We start from the raw sequence: 18,331 nt of genomic DNA, 5'->3' as shown, positions 1-18,331 counted from the left end.
GCCAGAACAACCGTTTGGTAAAAATAACCGACTCAGGCAGCTAGATGTTCCGGAAATAAGCGATGGGAAGATTTTACTCGACTCAGGAGCATTGAACCACGTGAGTGGCACACTCAATTTCTATATATCTAGAGAAGAACTGCCATCCCCTAGACGAATTCTCCTTGCAGTTACTGACTGCTCAGTGGATGTTAGATACAAAGGGACAATCCTAATCCCGACGTCGAAGGGGAACGTGGAAGTTAAAGATGTCTACTACTGTCCTGGCGTAGATGGAGTCATACTATCGGTTGGTCGGTTGACGGATGCTGGGTGGAAAGTTTCGTTTCAAGGAAACTCAGCAAACATTTCTAGTCCAACAAATGTAGAATTTAATACGTTGTACCAAAATTATTGCTGGTTCTTATCTCACATGAACCAAACCTTGAAATTGAATAAGATCACACAAAAGCCGTCGTTTGATCCTTTCCTGTGGCATCGTCGACTTGGACACGTGTCAGAGGAAGTTGTCCGCAAGTATCTTCAAGAACATTACCCGGATGAAGTGAAAGGGAAGTCCTGGGAATCCTTCTTTTGCACCCAATGCGCAACGTCGAAGAGTATCGATAAGAAATCTCCTGGTGGAAACTCCTTGATACCTTGTGATGAGCCACTCAACCTGCTAGTTTCAGACGTAGCGGGACCATTCTCGTACGACATGTCCGGCAAGCGATACATTCTTACAATGCGCGATCACGCGTCAACGTACATTTGGTGCGAGGTGATGACTGAACAAAGTGAAGTACCCAAGAAGATCATGGAATGGCTGAATCATTTGAAGAATACTTTTGGCCGATACCCAAAGAATATCCGCTGTGACAACGCACCAGAATACACGGCATCACTCAAGAAACTCCTCAAACCGATTGGAGTTGGATTGGCGCCGGTCCCGCCGTACAGCCCAGAGCAGAACGGTGAAGCTGAGAGAGTAAACAGAACTCTTGGCGACATGGCACGGACAATGTTGCACGAGTCACGAATGCCTAGGCCTTACTGGAGTTATGCTTATAAACTGGCTGCACATATCCACAACCGGATACCAAATAAGAAGATCAAGTCTTGTCCGGTCACAGCACTGTATGGAATAGATATCGACCCAAATTCTCTTTACCCTTTTGGAGCGCAAGCAATAGTACACATTCCAAAAGAAAAACGCAATAAACTGTCTCAGAGAGCCATCGAAGGACAATTAATCGGATATCCGGCGTCTGGCGCGGGCTGGATCATTCACTCGAGCCGCGATGGAAGAATACTACACTCGACCTCAGTTGTTTTTCCCGAGTTCCAAAACCTACCGGTCAAGACACGAGAGGCAAAAAAAAGCGACATTGATTTCATTCTAAACCAAATAGTGCTAAAACTAGGTGAGGAGCAGACAGAAGTCAATGCGAAAGCAGAACAAGAAGCTATGTCTAATCTTCCAATGACACAGGACCGAAGATTACCGTCAACGATCAAGACAGCACTAATATTGAACGAGGCGAAAATGTGGCTAACAGCAGCTAATTATGAAATCGACAAATTCTTTGAGCTTGATGCATGGGAAGCTGTGGAGCCGTTTAGCGGAGCGAAAGCACTCGGATGTCGCTGGGTATTCGTCATAAAACCTGGAGAAAAAATGCGGGGATCCTGAAATATTCCGTGCAAGATATGTCGCTAAAGGTTTCAATCAAGTCATGGGTTGTGATTGCAATGAAACGTACGCACCCACGGCATCGTTGGTAACTCTGCGGATGCTGATCTCAATGGCGATGAAATACAAATATCCAATGGCGACATTTGATGTTAGTTCGGCCTACCTTTACAGCCCGATTGATGAAGATGTATATGTTCAGCCACCGGTGGAGATTCGACCAGAATTGAAAGGCAAAATCATGAAACTCAAGAAAGCCATGTACGGCACCAGGCAAGCTGCGCGGTGCTGGTGGCTGTTCTTCAAGAACAAAATGGAGACACTGGGGTTTGGCGTGTCCGAGCTCGAACAATCGTTGTACATATATCGTCGGGGAAGCGAATTCATCATCATATGGCTTCATGTGGATGACGGACTAGTAGTTGCATCAAGTGATTCCCTAATGAATGAATTGAAGACAGCAATAGCGAACGAACTCAAGATCAAATGGTCAAATACAATCACTGGAATTGTGGGTCTGAACATCAAAATAGTAGGTACAGCTGTTGAAATGGATCAAGAAAGACTAGCGCAACAGATTGTAAATGATTATTCTCAACCTGTTTTCACACAAAGAAGCACGCTACCGGAAATGTCGCTTGAACTTCATACAGGAGAACCCGTTGATCAAACTCAATACAGGTCAATCTTGGGTTCGCTGATGTATCTGGCGGCAGGGACAAGACCCGATCTATCGTATGCGGTAAATCTACTGGCGCGGTACAGTCAAAATCCGTCAAACAGTCACTGGAAGGCGCTAGATTTTTTGATTGGATATGTGAAGAGGTCGTCATCGATGAAGCTGGTGTTGAAGGGAGAAGGCGAGACGGTGGACTTGTGGTCGGATGCGAACTGGGGAGGCGAACATGAGAGGTCAACGTCAGGATTTGTGATCAAACATCTCGGAGATTCGATTGCTTGGGGTGCGAAGCGGCAAACGGTGGTTGCACTTTTGACGTGCGCAGCGGAGTACGTGGCTCTGTCGGATGGGGCACAACATCTTGCAGGAATAGCGGTTTTGCTGGAAGAACTCCACCATGTAGTCAAGATGAGGATTTTCTGCGACAACGAAGCGGCTGTTTTGATTGCGGGTGACAACGCGTCGAAGAAAAAAACACGGTATTTGATAAGGGCATTTTATTTCATCAAAGATTTTGTTAGAGAAAACAAAATTAAGATACAATGGACGAGTACAATAAACCAGCAAGCCAACATTTTCACAAAGAAGCTCGGACCAAACAAGATCGAAGCAGCGCTGGTAAATCTCGGATTGAAGGCTAAAGTTTGCAACCTTGGGGGGGGATGTTAGGAGTTGAGATTGCCAAGGTTACAAACTTAGACAAACATCAAGGTTACATAACTATATTTCTCATCTGTATATAGTTATGTAGTTTTTATCCGCACGTTCCCACTTGTACTGCGGCTGCGCCCGAACCAGTTGTAGTACACGGCGGGGGTACTTCCTGCCCCGCCCGTTTGTGGAACCGACGCGAGGAGGGTAATCCGTGGAGCCGACGAGGATCGGCTCGGTAACCCCTTGGTAAGCTCGTCGGTTCCACGAAACAGGATTTTTCCACGTGGAACCGATGGGCTTCACACTTTTCCCCGTCGGTTCCACGATGTGCCTTCCTGGCACGCGTGGAGACCACGTCAGCTCGTTGCTCACGTCGGTTCCACGACATTTCTTTTTTTTTCACTTCCAGCCAAGACCACCTCAGGCTGGTCCTGAGGTTTTGAAAGCCCAAGAAAACTTGATGTTGAAGATAGGGAAAAAAAAATGAAAAAAAAACTTAACAAAAAAACCAATCGCAAACCCAAAGGCAAACCATCGTTTGGGGGGTTGATAGTGTAAAAAGGAGCGGGGTGAAACAATGTGAAATGGCTGTGTCGTGTGGCAGTCCCTCTCACCTTAATTCCCTGTCTTGACCCCGTGTTCGACTCCCAATCGCGACAGTTTTATTAAGTTGCCTACTTTTTAAGGCCTGCCGATGTACGTGGCCACGTGGATTTCACGGGTCCCAATCTGTAAGTATCCGTGGGATCCTCGGGGCCATCACGAGGTGCCCCCGTGATCCACTTGGTGGAGGCCCCGTGAACGTGTGGACCAACAGCCGCTGGTCCGACCTCGCGCGCGGCCACCACGTGGAGTCCTCGTGGAATCCGCGTGATTTCCCCGTGGATGGACTCCCCGGGTGTATAGTCAGCTCGCCCGGTACCGGTTCTACTCTTTCCTCACCGAGAGTTGGACCGATACCGAGCGTGCCTGAGCTGATCAAGGCGACGTGATTCTTATCGTCAGGTTAGTAATCAATACCGAGAGTTGGACCGATACCGAGCGTGCCCGAGCTGATCAAGGCGACGTGATTCTTATCGTCAGATTCACCCCTTCACAGGGTTCTTATACGGAGAAGATCGTGTGCGGAGGTCCTGATCACTGAATGACACAGGCAAGCCCGGAGTCGGAATGTGACATGTTCCGTGAATCGGATTCGTCCACGGCCCGGGGTTTCGCGTCGTGTGTGTCCCGGTCCCCGGACCCGAGGGCCTCAGAGGGCCGGAAGCCAGATGAGTCGCGCCGCGTCTGACCTGACCAATCAGAGCGCAGCACAGGCCGGTGACTCGCCGACCACGCGCCTGCCTCACTCCATCCATGCTCCTCGCACTCAGCCTGTCTTCCGACGCGGGCGCGTGCCCCTTGTCGAACTGCCCACTCCACTCCTGCTGAAGATATAAATAGAGATCCTCTGACCACCCTCTTCCCCCATCACCACTCAACTCACTTCAACCATCCCGACCACACTCGACTCAACCATCCAACCCACCCATCCAAGCACACCCAACTCAACCAAAGATGCCTCCAAAATCGACCACCGCCGAAAAGAAGCCAGCCTCCACTGCATCCAAGGCTCCTGCCTCAACCGCATCCAAAGCCCCAGCCACCAAGGTCGCCGGCGAGGCGAAAGCCAAGAAGTCCACCAAGCCTGCCGATGGCGAGAAGAAGAAAAAGCGCACCAAGCGCAAAGAGACCTAGTCAGTCCTTCCTCCTCCCAACAACCTCCCGCTCATGAACCTTTGAACTGACACTCGGCCTTCGCATCTCCACAGTGGTATCTACATCTACAAGGTCCTCAAGCAGGTCCACCCCGACACCGGTATCTCCAACAAGGCCATGTTGATCATGAACTCCTTCGTCAACGACATCTTCGAGCGCATTGCCACCGAAGCCTCCAAGCTTGCAATGTACAACAAAAAATCAACCATCTCTTCTCGAGAGGTGAGTAACCCCCCAAACATCTCTTGTCCATTTGGTTCGTATGCTGATGTACGCTTCCTCCTTACCCCTTCCGCTCCAGATTCAAACCGCCGTCCGATTAATCCTTCCCGGCGAGCTTTCCAAGCACGCTATCTCAGAAGGAACAAGTTAGTAACATCCAACCTGCCTATTCAGTTCTTCACCTCTTACGATCATCTTTGCTGATCTGACCTGTGTTCCTCTTTCTCACCTCCGTTCTTCCTAAAACAGAGGGTGTTACCAAATACACGTCATCCAAGTGATCCTTTTTCCTCTTGAAGATTTCATCGTTTTCTTGATCTCTTGCAACTTGAATTTCTTTTCATCATCCATAATTGTTGGTCAGCTCGGTAGGCCGTTGGATTGCTCTTACATACCCTTGATCAATCCCCCGATTCCACATTCGGTTTTTTGTACCCATTTCCGCTGAACGATTTGTATTGTATTCTCAAAAACCAAAATATCAACCTACAACCACTACTCCCGCTTGGCTCTATAAAAGCCTTGTGCCTAATGAACTTAAGAACGCTTTGAGCCAGTGGCCTGTGTGGCTCCATTGAGCATCAGACTTAGATTGTACATGCCGCAAGCTACCGAGCGGTACGGCAATGACTTTAAACTGCTTTTTCTCGATGCGCTACATAAAGTTTCAACACCTTACATCACGCGCGCCGCTCGTCTGAAAGATCATCTGAGACTTTGTCAAGCTTGCATAGCTCAACCTCTCTTGCCTCGGCCAAGTCGGCCGCCAAGACGTGCTCGATGCGCACGTCCCTCGCAGTCAAGATGCTCATCTGTGTCAGCAATGTCACCAGTCCTTCTCCCCAATGTTGCATCTTTGGTGCAAGATATCATCAAGAAAAGGTTTAACGTTGATTTTCAACTGAGCATCTGCAAGGGGTACCTCCCCTGTCAAGTACATAGGCCAGTCCCTGCCATTGGCCATCTCGAACACAGGCTTGAATCCAGTGCTACCGTTGGATAAAGGTGTTCCTTGGCCGCTATTTTCATCTTCTTTTAGTACATTGCGAGACTAGAGTGGGGCGATATTGCGGCGAAGGTATAATCATCCATGGGAAAGAGGAGACCCAAGGATTCGCGAGTAAAAAAAAACTGCTTTCCGTTGGTAGCTTGGCATGTTTAGGTAAGGTTTATAAATAAGTCACCAATTACCATGACCCTTACATGCTTTTGTGTGGTGTTTAAAGCAAGAGGATGAAAGGGCACATAGCCTAACGAAGCTCACCTGCTAGCTGCCAACGCACACGGAAGCACCAAAGCCTACAGCGGCCACCGCTAAGGGTCCATGTGCCAATGGGCCCCCAGATCTGGCCAAATCTGCTGCTGAGCCCTGGTGAGCCGGTTGAGCCAGGGAAGGTTTGATGCGGCTTGTCAAGACTTGTGGTAAATATTTACATAATGTTCAGTTCCGAATGAAGTGGGTCAATGGGGACTGAGCATCGGTTGATGATCTCAACCAATTGAGAACAAACATTTGCATTCAGCCAATTCACGACAGCGCTCGAGCCAAGAAGGAACAGGTCTGGGAGTGGATGGATGGATGATACATAAGCCTTCGACTTGGAGAACAAACCTGAAGACGGTTCTGAGAACTTCGACTTGCATCACCGGCTGTTCCGGGGGCACGCACCATGGGATTTGTATCGATCGGTGATTCAGATTCCGGATTGCATTGAAAGAAATGGGGCAAGCCAGGGACAGGGTTGATGTTCGCCAGAAGACTGGCAGTGCATCAGAGCTCATCAGAGGCGAATTGCCCTGTACAGCTGTTCAATCCCATCATCGACAAACTGTCAAGCATCACTCCACCGTCCATTTCAAATCCCCCAAAATGTGTACTCATGTAAATTGTACTAGTCCCCCAAGGGTGGGCTCTGTAGCGAGGAAGGACTGAGGCATAAACTCAGAGACGCTCTGTACACAGAAGCTTCTGCCCCATCCAGAGCCTCTTTGATCGCGCTGCTGCCCATCCGAATCTCGAACCAGAACCCGGACACGAAGGTGTTTGTTGGCCCATTTGAATACATACTGTAAATAAACAAACACTACTTCCAAGAAGTCTCATTCCCTTCCAAGCAGAACACACACTCGAAGATGGCTACTTGCGGCGAAGATGACTACCAGCAAAGGATTGATCCAGCCTTGAGGAGCTGCCAGATGCCCACTTCACTCAGCACTCCACCCCCCACACCCTCCTCGAAGAATGTGCCTGCTGAATATCATCCGCAACAAGAAGGCGATGGACCCGAGAAGCTTCCTCCCCCAAATCCCAACAGCTCCGACAATATCCACCAGCAACACCCCCCAGCCCACCATGACTCGCAACCCCCCATCCGGCCAATCAGGACGAGCTTAGCGCCTATTCAGACAAATCACCACCGATCCAGCTCTTATACTGCTTCTACTTCTTCCTCCCAAGGCTCTTCCTCTGGCAGCAATCCGTCCAACATACCTTCTTCCGTCCGGCCAACCACGTATATCCCCAGGCACCTGTCAGCTCCTCGGACTAGGCCAACCCCCAGCACTTCTCTCCAAGACCTGCATTCTCCAGCCAAGCATCCCTACTCACTGCCAATCCCTACCAGTTATCTTCAAAATTCTCTCAAGTCAGTGTTTTTTTTTTTTCAACCGTCCATCAGGGTTGGATATATCAGCTAACAATTGGGCTCCATTTTCTATCCTTCATTCACAAACAAATAACAACAGGAGTCCGGCTTCTTTTTCGACTGACCATCAAACAATCCCCACAACGGCAAGCCAAGACTCCGGAGGGAAAGAGTTCATTAGCCACACCTACGGAGGCAAAAGCAACACCACCAGTCCCAACAATGCGCTAGAGTTCGGTGAGCAGTGGATGCTCAACCACCAGCATGGGCCAAGCGAGGAGGACGCGAAGCCGATCGACAAGATCTCTGCGGAGCTAGATTACTCCTTCAAGCGCCTAATCAACCTGGATGTCTTCCGACAAGTGCTCGAGGATCCTGCGAGTAGACGCGCTTTCCGTCAAGCTATCATCCAGGGCCTCTCTTTTTCTTCCACCCCCTCAACTCTCTCTCTCACTAAGCTTGACCTCTGGTTGGACTGCAGAGGCGTGAACCAGATCCTCAACCTCTTGAAGATCGGCACAAACGGATTGATTGGTCGGTCTCTTTCTATTGCCCTCTCAAATCTTGAGCGAAATCTCAAGCAAATGAATTAATATTATTATTGCCGGGTGGTGGTAATACCATGAAGATGTATATCTAAGGGACGCGGACTCGCGCCAAGCCTTGAACGCGATCTTGCCCGAGCCAAGCGTCGGAGGGATCCCCAGCAGCCTCCTGAAATCGATCAACCGGCTGAAGCTTCTTGAAAACGAGGAAGAAAACGACTATGGAACTGCCACCACGGACGAGCAAGCGGAAATGGCGGACGAGTTTGACCAGCCTCAGGGGATCGGCCTGAAGGCTGTCGAGAATCGGCTCTTGATGTCCCTCTACCGAAACGAGTTCCCCCTGTTTATCAAACAGAATTTGGTCTCCACTGTCGTCGTCAAATTGGGAAAGTTCAACCTCAACGAGACTGATCGAGATGGATTAGGTCGGTAACTTCATTTCTCAATCTTGTTAAGAAAAACCCGTAATACGGAACGAATTTGCGCATTAAAAGACGTGTCTTCTTACCCATCAATAAGGTGATTGCTTTTGCTTGACGAATCCGAGATTGAGGTCGGTGCCAATTTTTTCTCAAGCATCATCACCCCAATGACGGCTGAGGCTTTTGTATGTCCACAGAGATCACCCCATCGTCCTCGTTTCTGAAGGCTTTACCAAAGTGACTGGGTATGAACGTGACGCAATTGTTGGCAAAAACTGCCGGTTTCTTCAGGTAAGCCTCTTCTCAATCCATCCGATCAAAATAACCTATGTAGTCATAAGTTCTTCATCTTTTTTGCAGGGACCTGGGACTTCCCCGGAGAGCGTCCAGAGAATTCGGGACGGGTTGAACTCTGTTAGTTTCCGTTTGGTTTTGCTCCCATAACTCCCCGCTTAATTGAACATTTCTTTTTTGACCCTGAAATTGTTTAGGGAGAAGGATGCACTGAATTGTTGCTAAAGTAAGTCGTCATCCTCACATAAAATTTGCTCACATCACCAGTTTCTTAAATGGCGCTCTGTTTTGATTGATGTCACAGTTATCGGAAGGACGGCACGCCGTTCTACTGTTTACTATGCATCATTCCCTTTCGGGACGTAACTGGGGCCTTGATATGTCAGTAGTCTCAATCAGCTTGCACCCTCTAGTAGAAAGAGATACGATCTGAGGCAGATTGTAAACAGACTTTATTGGGGGCCAGATTAATGTAACAGGAATGCTTTCAGACAAGCAAAGCCTATCATTTCTGATGGGCAACAGCGACCCCAACGGCCATGCGCTAGCCCGAAGTTCGGCCCGAAGTGCAGGTCGAAGCGCTGATGACTTACTGGACCACGTGGGGTTAAGCCGGCATTCATTTTCGCCGACGATGCAACAGTTTGCTTTAACTGGACGCATGACCTCGAGCGGCTCGGAACAAACCTCGTCCTCGAAAGGAGAAAATGTCGAGGGCAGCGATGCCCGAGGCAACACAACGGGAGGAGAGTATCATGCCGCTGGCTCGATCATCATGGATGGCTTCGAGCCCACCCCCGCCAAAGAAAACCCCACGCTTCGCACCGGAGGTCCTATGGGTTTCTTTCGTCGTTTAGCCGGCTTCAACCATTGCGAACCTCATGCGAACTTTGCCCAGCCCTACCCTCCCACCTCTTCTTCCAAAAAGGCTAGTCAGAAACTGATCGGTGCCGAGGCACTCTTCCACGAGCCCAAACCGTTATCAGACCAGATCAAAAGTTTCGAGTCCACCTATTCACATCTGCTAGTCTTTCAACGCGACTCTCGACGTGGTAAGATCTCATCAGACCTCTTCGTATCGATCAGCAATTTACAAGCAAATGTCGTTCGCTTTTTTGCAGTGATCTTTGCGACCAAAGAAGTGATCAATCTGTTTGGACTGACGCACTCGACTACGAAAGAGATCTACAAATCGAAACTGATCCAGATCGATTTCTTGGAATTGGTCTGGCCGCTGACGCCCACCATCAAAGAGAGTGTGGCGAATCTTCGTGCTCATTTGAAAAAGATCATCAAGACGTTCGCCTTCCTTCTTATTCGTTCCCCACCATCCCTCATCGATTGTCTCCCCAGCTGATCTCATGTTATTCCGGCTTATGATGTATGTAAAGTGGCTTGCCCATCAGTGTAGACTGTCAAGTCAAGTCAATCGAAAGAGGGTTCTTCTCGTGAGCCTTTTATTTTTTGATTCGTGTTTTCGTTGGACCGCCGTGGCCATTTTTCTCCACAAACTCTTAAATGTTGACATCTTCGGATGCCAACTCCGTTGCTGCTCATTCCCACCCAACACAGATCAATAACCAGGGAAGAAGATTTATCTAAATTGGTACTGACTAAGATCCACCTAACTCCTTTAATGGTAAGATACATGATCTCTTTTACTTCCATTCAACACCGCAAAAAGAAAACGTAATTTGATTTGACACCGTCCAATCTTGCTGGTCGTCATTAACTCTTTCCAGGACAAGGACGGAAAATCAGTTGCCTATGTCTGCTTATTTGGATAGTGATGAGGCCACACACCGCTGGGTTCATTTATTGTTTGGATATTTATCTGAAGCACATTTTTTTAAGTGTATTTTGGCCTCTGATGGCATCGTACCCCATGAATCAGGGCCTGTACCATAGCAACAAATTACAAGTTTGGACAATAATTACAATTTCAATTCCTTCAAAATATGATAATTACATGTGCAGTATTGCTGAAACCAGTGGGTGAAAAACCAGGCAAACAAAAACCTGTGGTATGCTTATGTTCTGGAGAGTGGATGGGCAATGAGATAAGTGTTGTGATTTTTAAAACGCTTGGGCTCAATTATGGGTTTGCTGTGCAGAACCATGGCATTATTTTTTCTGCTCTAATTTTCACAATGATCTTGTCTTCGGCCCCCCTAAAAAACAATCTTGGCTTTGGTAATTGTAGCCAGCCTCAGGCTCAGGCTTCCAAACATGCGAGGTTTTTTACTTCTTTGATTCTGATGGTTTATAATTGTTTAGACATGTCTAGGTTGGGGATCAATCCAATCTGTTTGGAAGGGAGCATCTGCTTCCAAGCTCTACTGAATTTGGGCAATTGGTCCACCCTTAGTAAACATTGGGCTGGCTAAATTTTGATTGCTGCTCAACTTACTGATGATTATGCGCTGTCTGCCTTCCTTCTTTCAGCCACATATGATTGATTGCAGCACAGGTTTCAGTCTCTTTTACCCAAAATCAAAATCACCCAATAATTAAGGGCTGGTGAATGGTCAGATACAATAAGAAATTCCTGGTTCTGGTGCCTGCTTCATTGACCCTTGAGGAATTTCATGAGATTGTTGCACAAGAGTGCAACTGGAAGTTTGATGGTGCCACAGAGTTCATTGGGGATGCTATTAAAAAGAGATTCCTGAATACCAATCAGAAGGTTTTCACAAAGCTTTCAGCTCCCAGGGAGCTTAAATCAATCACTGGATATCAAATAATGTATGAAAAGGACCATATATAATCATGACAAAGGCCATTTTTGAGGTCCTCATGGCAAACCCCAAATTTGCCACCACACAACAAAGGCTATTTTCAAAATCAAGAGACACCTCTTGACCCAAAAGGCTGCTCAAACAGACAGTTCAGAACTAATTCTTAAATTACTGCTTTTGAATCACTTTCAACTGAAGCCTTACAGTACGGCTTTGTACATTTGTTCAATATCTGATAAAACTTAGTCATTTTGAGGTTGTAAAGAACAAATAGACTCTATCCCAAGAAATCAATAAACATAATTCTTGTTTCCTTTCATTCTTGTTAAGATATTGTGTTAGCATCAATCTATGTATTATGCTTCTAACCTATACAACCACAACTTAGCCTACGCAGTACATGTATATAGCCAAGTTGTTTCCCCTGTTTGATCCTTCCTCACTAAATGATGATTTTACTTTGACTTACTGTGCTCAGACTTTGTCCTTGACACCTTGTCAAATCTCTCTTAGTCTTGTGTCACCCCAGTTACCCTCAACAATTCTATCCCAAGAAATCAATAAACATAATTCTTGTTTCCTCTTTCAGTCTGCATGGAATAATAGTGGGTTGCTTTTTTGATTCCACAGTTTGTGATTGTGCATGTATGACTAAGTGGTAATGGGACTTAAGCTTGGATGGCAGAATCACTTGTTTACATATTGCAGCCCCTGAGGGCATCCAGGGGCTTCAGTCAGCAATGTATGTGCATTTTAAAATTGAGCAACAGTAAAATTTCCCAATTGGTTCATGGGCCTACCCAAATGGAAAAAAACCCTTCCCAAACCCAACCAAATTATCTAATTGGGTCTCAATGGGTTGGGTCATATTTTTAAAGAGAGACCTGAAGGATGCCCAAACCCAACCCAGAACCCATCAGGTCAACCCAACCCATTTACATCCCTGTGAAGAGGAAAGGAAAAGATCAATTGATGAGAGACATTAATCTGATGGGCATGAAGGAGATAATATATTCACAGCTTTTCTTATACTAATCAGAGGTAAAGTGTGGATTGGTGAGATGACTGAAATAAATTCACTGGGTTAAGAGCACCAATATATTCAGGTGGTGAGGAACAATACCTGCAGTGCTTATAGATTTTTTTTAAGAAAAAATAAGCTTTAAGCTTACAGGACATCACCAGCAGCTTGGCAGGTTTTCCATTTGGCCTTGTTAGTGCAATCAAGGAACTGTGAGCCCTGCAACCAATTTTTGATTGATGAAACCAAGCTCAATAGGATTAAATCCAGGCCAGTTGGGTGGCAAGTATAAGAGTTTTACCCCAGCCGCCTTTCAAAGCTCCTGCTGATGTTTGCCTTGGTGGATTCTGGTGTAGTCACACACATGAGCGGAGTTGAAATTGAGGTATAAATTCATGCAAGGTTGGCTGAGTATGAAATCAGTGATACACACCTCAAATTGAGTCCATAATATGTAAATAGCTTACCAGGGATTGTTCACAGAGATCAAATTTGTGTCCATCAAATGTGTTGGCAGTAGTTGTTAGGGCTGCAACTGCAAGTCCATCAATTGAGATGGCCACAAGCAGACTTAATTGAACATGATTCTGATTGATTACAAAGCAAGCTATGGGGGCCCCTCATCAAGAACAAACATACCATTGGGGGAGATCCCTATCACAAAAGGAGCTTTCATCTGCTCACATTAAAGAATCACAAAAAATTGATGTAAATGGAGAATTAAAAAAAAACATCTGTGAAGACTAGGAAGTCTGCTAGGAGATGCTCCTTGCTTTTGATGAAGTAGTACTTTGCAAGTGTCAATTGGTGAATTTTCCTGGTATCCGGTCTCTTCAGCGTGATTGACAAACAATGGACAAGGTTTTGGAGAACCGCCTCAATACTGAGCAGGACCAATGGTGCAGCAGATCCAATACATGTATTTGTATTCCCCTGTATTTCATATACATTGTATTTCTATTGTATTGCCCATCCAATACAATACACTGTATTTCTTGCATTTTTTATGACCCCCTCATATGTAATATCTTTTGGATTGGCTTGGTCAATAGTAAATACATTTTATTGAGACTGTATTGTATTGTATTGGGGGCAAAATACAATACAAATACACTAAGTCATTTTGTCTTCACAGAGAAATCCAATACAACGTATATGCATATACAATACAAGTATTGGATTTGTTGCACCGTTGGCAGGACCCTGTTTGAGTAGTACAAGTGTTCTCGCATCTCTTCCAAGAACAGGACAGGTTCCAATTGGAAAAGCTCAAATATGAACCCATAATCTTCCCTGGTCAGTGTGGCCAGTCTTCCCTGTGCCTTGTAAATTTCTGGATCATTCACAACACACCAGGTCTCTTCAAAAATCCTGAGTCACCAACAAAAGAGTAGAGATTGTTGACCGGTACCCGTTTGGAAGTACCTGGCACCTGTGGGCGGGTACCACCTGCACCCACCCAGCGGCGCCCGGTGCCTGATTTTGGGAAAAAATGTGCGGGTATCCGGGTCCATTTTGAAATTCTCTAAACAAAAGGACTGGGGGGAATTTGGGAAACTGAGTAGGTTGCCTATTATCAGCCAAGTGTGCCTTTTGAGTGTATCAGAGATGAAATATTGTGATACATTGAAAGAGGACACAAAACTAGAAGAAAACCTGTGCCAGCTACACTAGCAGTAGTGCTGCATAATTCTGCTAAATTTTGAGTGTAGAATATATTCCCATGGGTTCACAGGCTGCCACAAAGCACACGCTGCACTGCATTACAGTGCTCTATTGACTTTTAGCCCCTATTTTTGTTTTGAACATGCCCCAGGGCTTCAAGGTCTCAAAGAGGGTTGTCCTGAACCCCGTGCCCCGGGGTCAGACCCCAGGGCACCAGTTTGGGTCACAGCCTTACTCTTGCAAGGTCACTCCTTGACAGGCCATCTAGACCACAGCAATTTTGGTGGTGGGTGCATAGGTGCATAAGGCCATTGGCTTTGGTGGAGGCAGTGTTGTAAATTTTGAGGGAACCTGGATGGAATCTTTGATGAATGGCTGGTCAGAGGCTGGGATGGATGGACTTTTTCAGGGTTAGGGTTGTTAGTCTCAGGTTTGAAATTTTCAGGGTCAGGGTCAGTGGTCTTACTCTGGATGTTTTGAGGTTCAGAGTAGTCTCAGGTTTGACCTTTCTGGGGTTGAGGTTTGTGGTGTCTGGTTGGACTTCAGGGGTAGGGGCAGTTGCCTCTGATTGTGATTAAAAAAGAATCACCTTGGACTTGTGTACTGGGACCACCCGGAAGTATCTGAGCATCCAAATCTTCTGGATTATTACCTGTTTTATCTGGATCTTTGATTCTTTTCAATTCATGAATAAAATGTTCATAATTCCATCATCTGATGATCATAAGAATTTTTGGTATGAAAACTGCTATTTAAAACTGATTGACAGAAGATCAGATATAATGTACCTGATTTTGCCTCTTTGAGCAATGGTTCAGTCTTGGGCGCTAACTCTTCAGTTACTTCTTGTTTCTGAGTAGACTTGAGAAATAAACTACAGATCTGGGCGCTCTGATTGGTTGGGTGGTCAATTGATTGATTTTCACAATTTGCTATAATTGAGTTGATAGATGAGGACCAATGGAAACGTTGGCATGTATGACATAATGAAAGGATTATCAGGAAAAATGGGGGGACAGTTGAGCTTACAGAGAAAAAGTCAAGACAATCAGATGTATGTTTATCAACATTTTACGTCGCAAAGGGCTGTTACATATCATATAGTAACGATGAAAAAGGCTTGTATGTGTACAACAAAAAAAAGATGAAACTTGAAACAGGTTCTTTTTCCCCAGCAATTGCCTCCACAAATAATTCGGGCTTACACACACACTGAAGTCCTTCACCTTTGTGCTTACATACAAAATTTTCTTTACTAGTTTAACAGCCATTAATCCAGTTGATTGATCTATTTATTTGGGCTCTTGAGAGACTTTCGACTTTTTTTTTCTTTCGGCGGAAGTGCTCTCATTTCATCTTTTGAATCGGACTTTCAGACCTCCTCTGAAGGTAAGTATAACCGCAGGGGCTTCTGCGCCAACAGGGCCTTCACTTAAGTCTAAATCTACCCCATCAAATTGTTCCAAAATTCGAATCATCAAAATCGACGCCTCGGTGAGGGCTAAAACAAAAACAGGAAGATCAGCTTCCGAGTGACAGACAACTGTAAAGACAGTATACCACCGTACCAAATTGCTGCCCTAGGCATATCCTTGGCCCTGCGCTGAAGGGTTGAAAGCTGAAGGGATCTTTAACCTGTAAGGCTTTGCGACTATCGATCCAGCGGTCAGGATCAAACTCCTCCGCGTCCTTTGTTTAAGACATGGTATATAAGATAGATCGAGGTCAGTGATCTTAGAAATCAAATTACATGTAAGCGAAAAAACTGACCTCTCCCCATACCTCAGGATTCCTTTGGAATTCTCGGATAAAGTAGCGACAATCGGTACTAAAGCCAAGGTTGATCATCAGTCACTTCGGCAAGCATTCTCGTTAAGCCTACCACGCACCCAGCAGGAACGAAAACACCAGAAGGTAGCACGTCATCTTCAAACGCATGCCGAGTATTCGCCCATACGGGCGGATGAAGTCTGATGACAATATTATCAAGCAATGGTCAATTAATCATTGGCAAAAAAACAAATCAAATATTGCAGGTGAACAAAATAGAAGTCACTGACCTAAGCGTCTCATTTAGCACAGCTCTGAGATATTTCATTTCACGAACTTGGTCCAGGGTGAGGAGGCCATCAATACCAGAACCGAGGCGCTCAACTTCTTCCTTCAACCTTTTCCAGATTTCGGTTTTACGAGTACTTTCGCGAGCAAGTTCATAGACACAGCTGCTTAATAACGAGGCGGTAGTGTCTCTTGCTGCCAACAGGATGTTTAGACATTCGTGTCGGACCAGTTCTTTGGAGCATCCAGAGGTCAGGAGATGGTCAAGCAGGTTCTCTGCCACTATTCCTCCCTCGACTTTATCGGTGTCAGATGCATTGCTTTTGATGTCAGATGCTAGGCTTTGGGATGCATCCTGAACCAGACTGTCAACTACCTGTCGTACTTCCTCCGTCGCTTTGTCTCTGTAGCGGAATCCAAGTGAAATTAAAAGAGCTAAAAGATGCATGCGCTTGAATCAGTAACAAACAATTGAAGTGGTAACTACTTGATGAACGACCCACGATGAAGGAGTAACGAATTGATTATCGCCCAGTGCTGTGCAGCGACAAAATTTTGGGCAAAATCTGCAGCATTGGGTCCGTTTTGAGTTCGGTCGTGAAACAAGTCGTTGAGGGAATCTACGCATCGTCCAAAGAGGTGCTGAGTACCCACGGTCAACGTGTACCGCGCAAAAACTGAAGCAAATGACGTCAGATATCTGGAAACATGTTGATAGCATTTCGAGATGGATATTCAAGGAGAGGAAAGGGGTGACACACTGTCTTGAATGTCGACGCTTTTGCCGAGTTCGGTTTGCGTGGATAGCCAAGTAGCAACCCGCTGAGAATGTTCTTCCATTGCCACGACATCGGCTATCCGCTCTCTGACAAAATGAGGCCTGGTGAGGCTACGATGCCAGGCCCATAGCCCGCGTTGGTCGCTTGCAAAGACGCCGTCGCCGAGAAGTCTGCGGAAGCCGGCCTTGAATAACGGGGATTTGCCGAAGTTGCCGAAGCCGGTTGAGAGGAAATACTTGGCATCATCATGGTCCATGGTCCAGATCGTTTCAACCCCCATGACACGGCTGCGAAAGACCTTGGTTGGCCGATCTGGGTTGAGTGGTTGAGCGACGCCGGTTTTGAACAAGTCCAATACGTCACCAGGGGAGCCCGAGTGAATCATCCGCAGACGGGTTAAGAGCACCGAAAGGCCGAAGGGGAGACGAGAGGAAACGAGTGGGGCCAAGACCGCTCCTCGTGAGCTGGCCCGGGCTCGCAAGTCCCTCTGCTCCAGTCTCAGGCGTACCTCTCTTGCGATTGGCCATGACAAACAGAAGACAACGAGCCGATCGAAGAAGGTAGGGTTGTCCGAGAAAGATTCGAGCAGAAACTTGGACAACACCAGCGGCCCAACAAATGATAAAACCAGCGCGACTCGAGACATTCGATCCAGAAGGGTGGGTGACGTGCGAGGAGAGGAACAGGGAGGAAGAGAGTTAAAATATAAAATGGTTCAGCTGGTGAAGTTAGAGCGGCGGGACCACACCGATCAGAGCGGGCGCTAGATAGTCCTGATTCTCGCTGAGAACCGTGAGATGGAATATCGGAGATATATTACAGACTACCAGCGTGACAGTACATGTAAAGATGTTATGTCCACTTGTCTGGGATTTGGATGGAGGTCTCAAGATGTAGAACTCAGACGAACAAACAGAAGGAAGATGGACACGCTCCGCCCAGCGCCTTGTGAGTTTCGCCAGGGTACAGGGAACGCCTGAACAACGACGGTCGGATTAGTAACTTTGTGAATAGACTATCCAGGAAAAGGCAAGTGCTCAAGCAACGACTTGGCGCTTAACAATCGGACGGTCTCCGTCTGCATGGCAAGCCGCAACATCTCCGTTCAGCCACTGTACAGCAGACCCCTGTAAATAAATATGTGCATGTTTGCGGTGCATTATACTTCAGTACTGA

The 18,331-nt window shown here is 46.6% G+C and overlaps 3 protein-coding genes across 3 annotated transcripts; 2 read left to right on the top strand and 1 right to left on the bottom strand.

The window, feature by feature from the left end:
- Window positions 1–4,562: 4,562 nt before the first annotated feature.
- Window positions 4,563–5,266, top strand: PtA15_15A295 (uncharacterized protein; the record flags this gene model as incomplete). Its single annotated transcript, XM_053163486.1, has 4 exons — window positions 4,563–4,741; window positions 4,817–4,985; window positions 5,065–5,131; window positions 5,235–5,266. The coding sequence occupies 4 exons, from the start codon at window positions 4,563–4,565 to the stop codon at window positions 5,264–5,266; spliced, it is 447 nt and encodes a 148-aa protein (XP_053027457.1).
- A 1,852-nt stretch (window positions 5,267–7,118) lies between these two features.
- PtA15_15A294 (uncharacterized protein) lies at window positions 7,119–10,681 on the top strand (the record flags this gene model as incomplete). Its single annotated transcript, XM_053163485.1, has 13 exons — window positions 7,119–7,630; window positions 7,731–8,164; window positions 8,259–8,603; window positions 8,698–8,731; window positions 8,798–8,891; window positions 8,961–9,014; window positions 9,092–9,120; window positions 9,199–9,275; window positions 9,344–9,946; window positions 10,016–10,193; window positions 10,286–10,342; window positions 10,467–10,533; window positions 10,637–10,681. The coding sequence occupies 13 exons, from the start codon at window positions 7,119–7,121 to the stop codon at window positions 10,679–10,681; spliced, it is 2,529 nt and encodes an 842-aa protein (XP_053027456.1).
- A 4,989-nt stretch (window positions 10,682–15,670) lies between these two features.
- On the bottom strand, window positions 15,671–17,801 carry PtA15_15A293 (uncharacterized protein; the record flags this gene model as incomplete). Its single annotated transcript, XM_053163484.1, has 7 exons — window positions 15,671–15,819; window positions 15,887–16,007; window positions 16,089–16,146; window positions 16,208–16,288; window positions 16,379–16,811; window positions 16,880–17,053; window positions 17,138–17,801. 7 exons carry the CDS (start codon window positions 17,799–17,801, stop codon window positions 15,671–15,673), a joined length of 1,680 nt encoding a protein of 559 aa, XP_053027455.1.
- Between the last annotated feature and the right edge of the window lie 530 nt (window positions 17,802–18,331).

This window comes from Puccinia triticina, chromosome 15A (genome assembly GCF_026914185.1).
Source record: "Puccinia triticina chromosome 15A, complete sequence".
Taxonomy (NCBI): Eukaryota; Fungi; Basidiomycota; class Pucciniomycetes; order Pucciniales; family Pucciniaceae; genus Puccinia; species Puccinia triticina.
The sequence above is the reverse complement of the archived record's forward strand: the minus strand, read 5'-3'. Positions and strand labels throughout refer to the sequence as shown.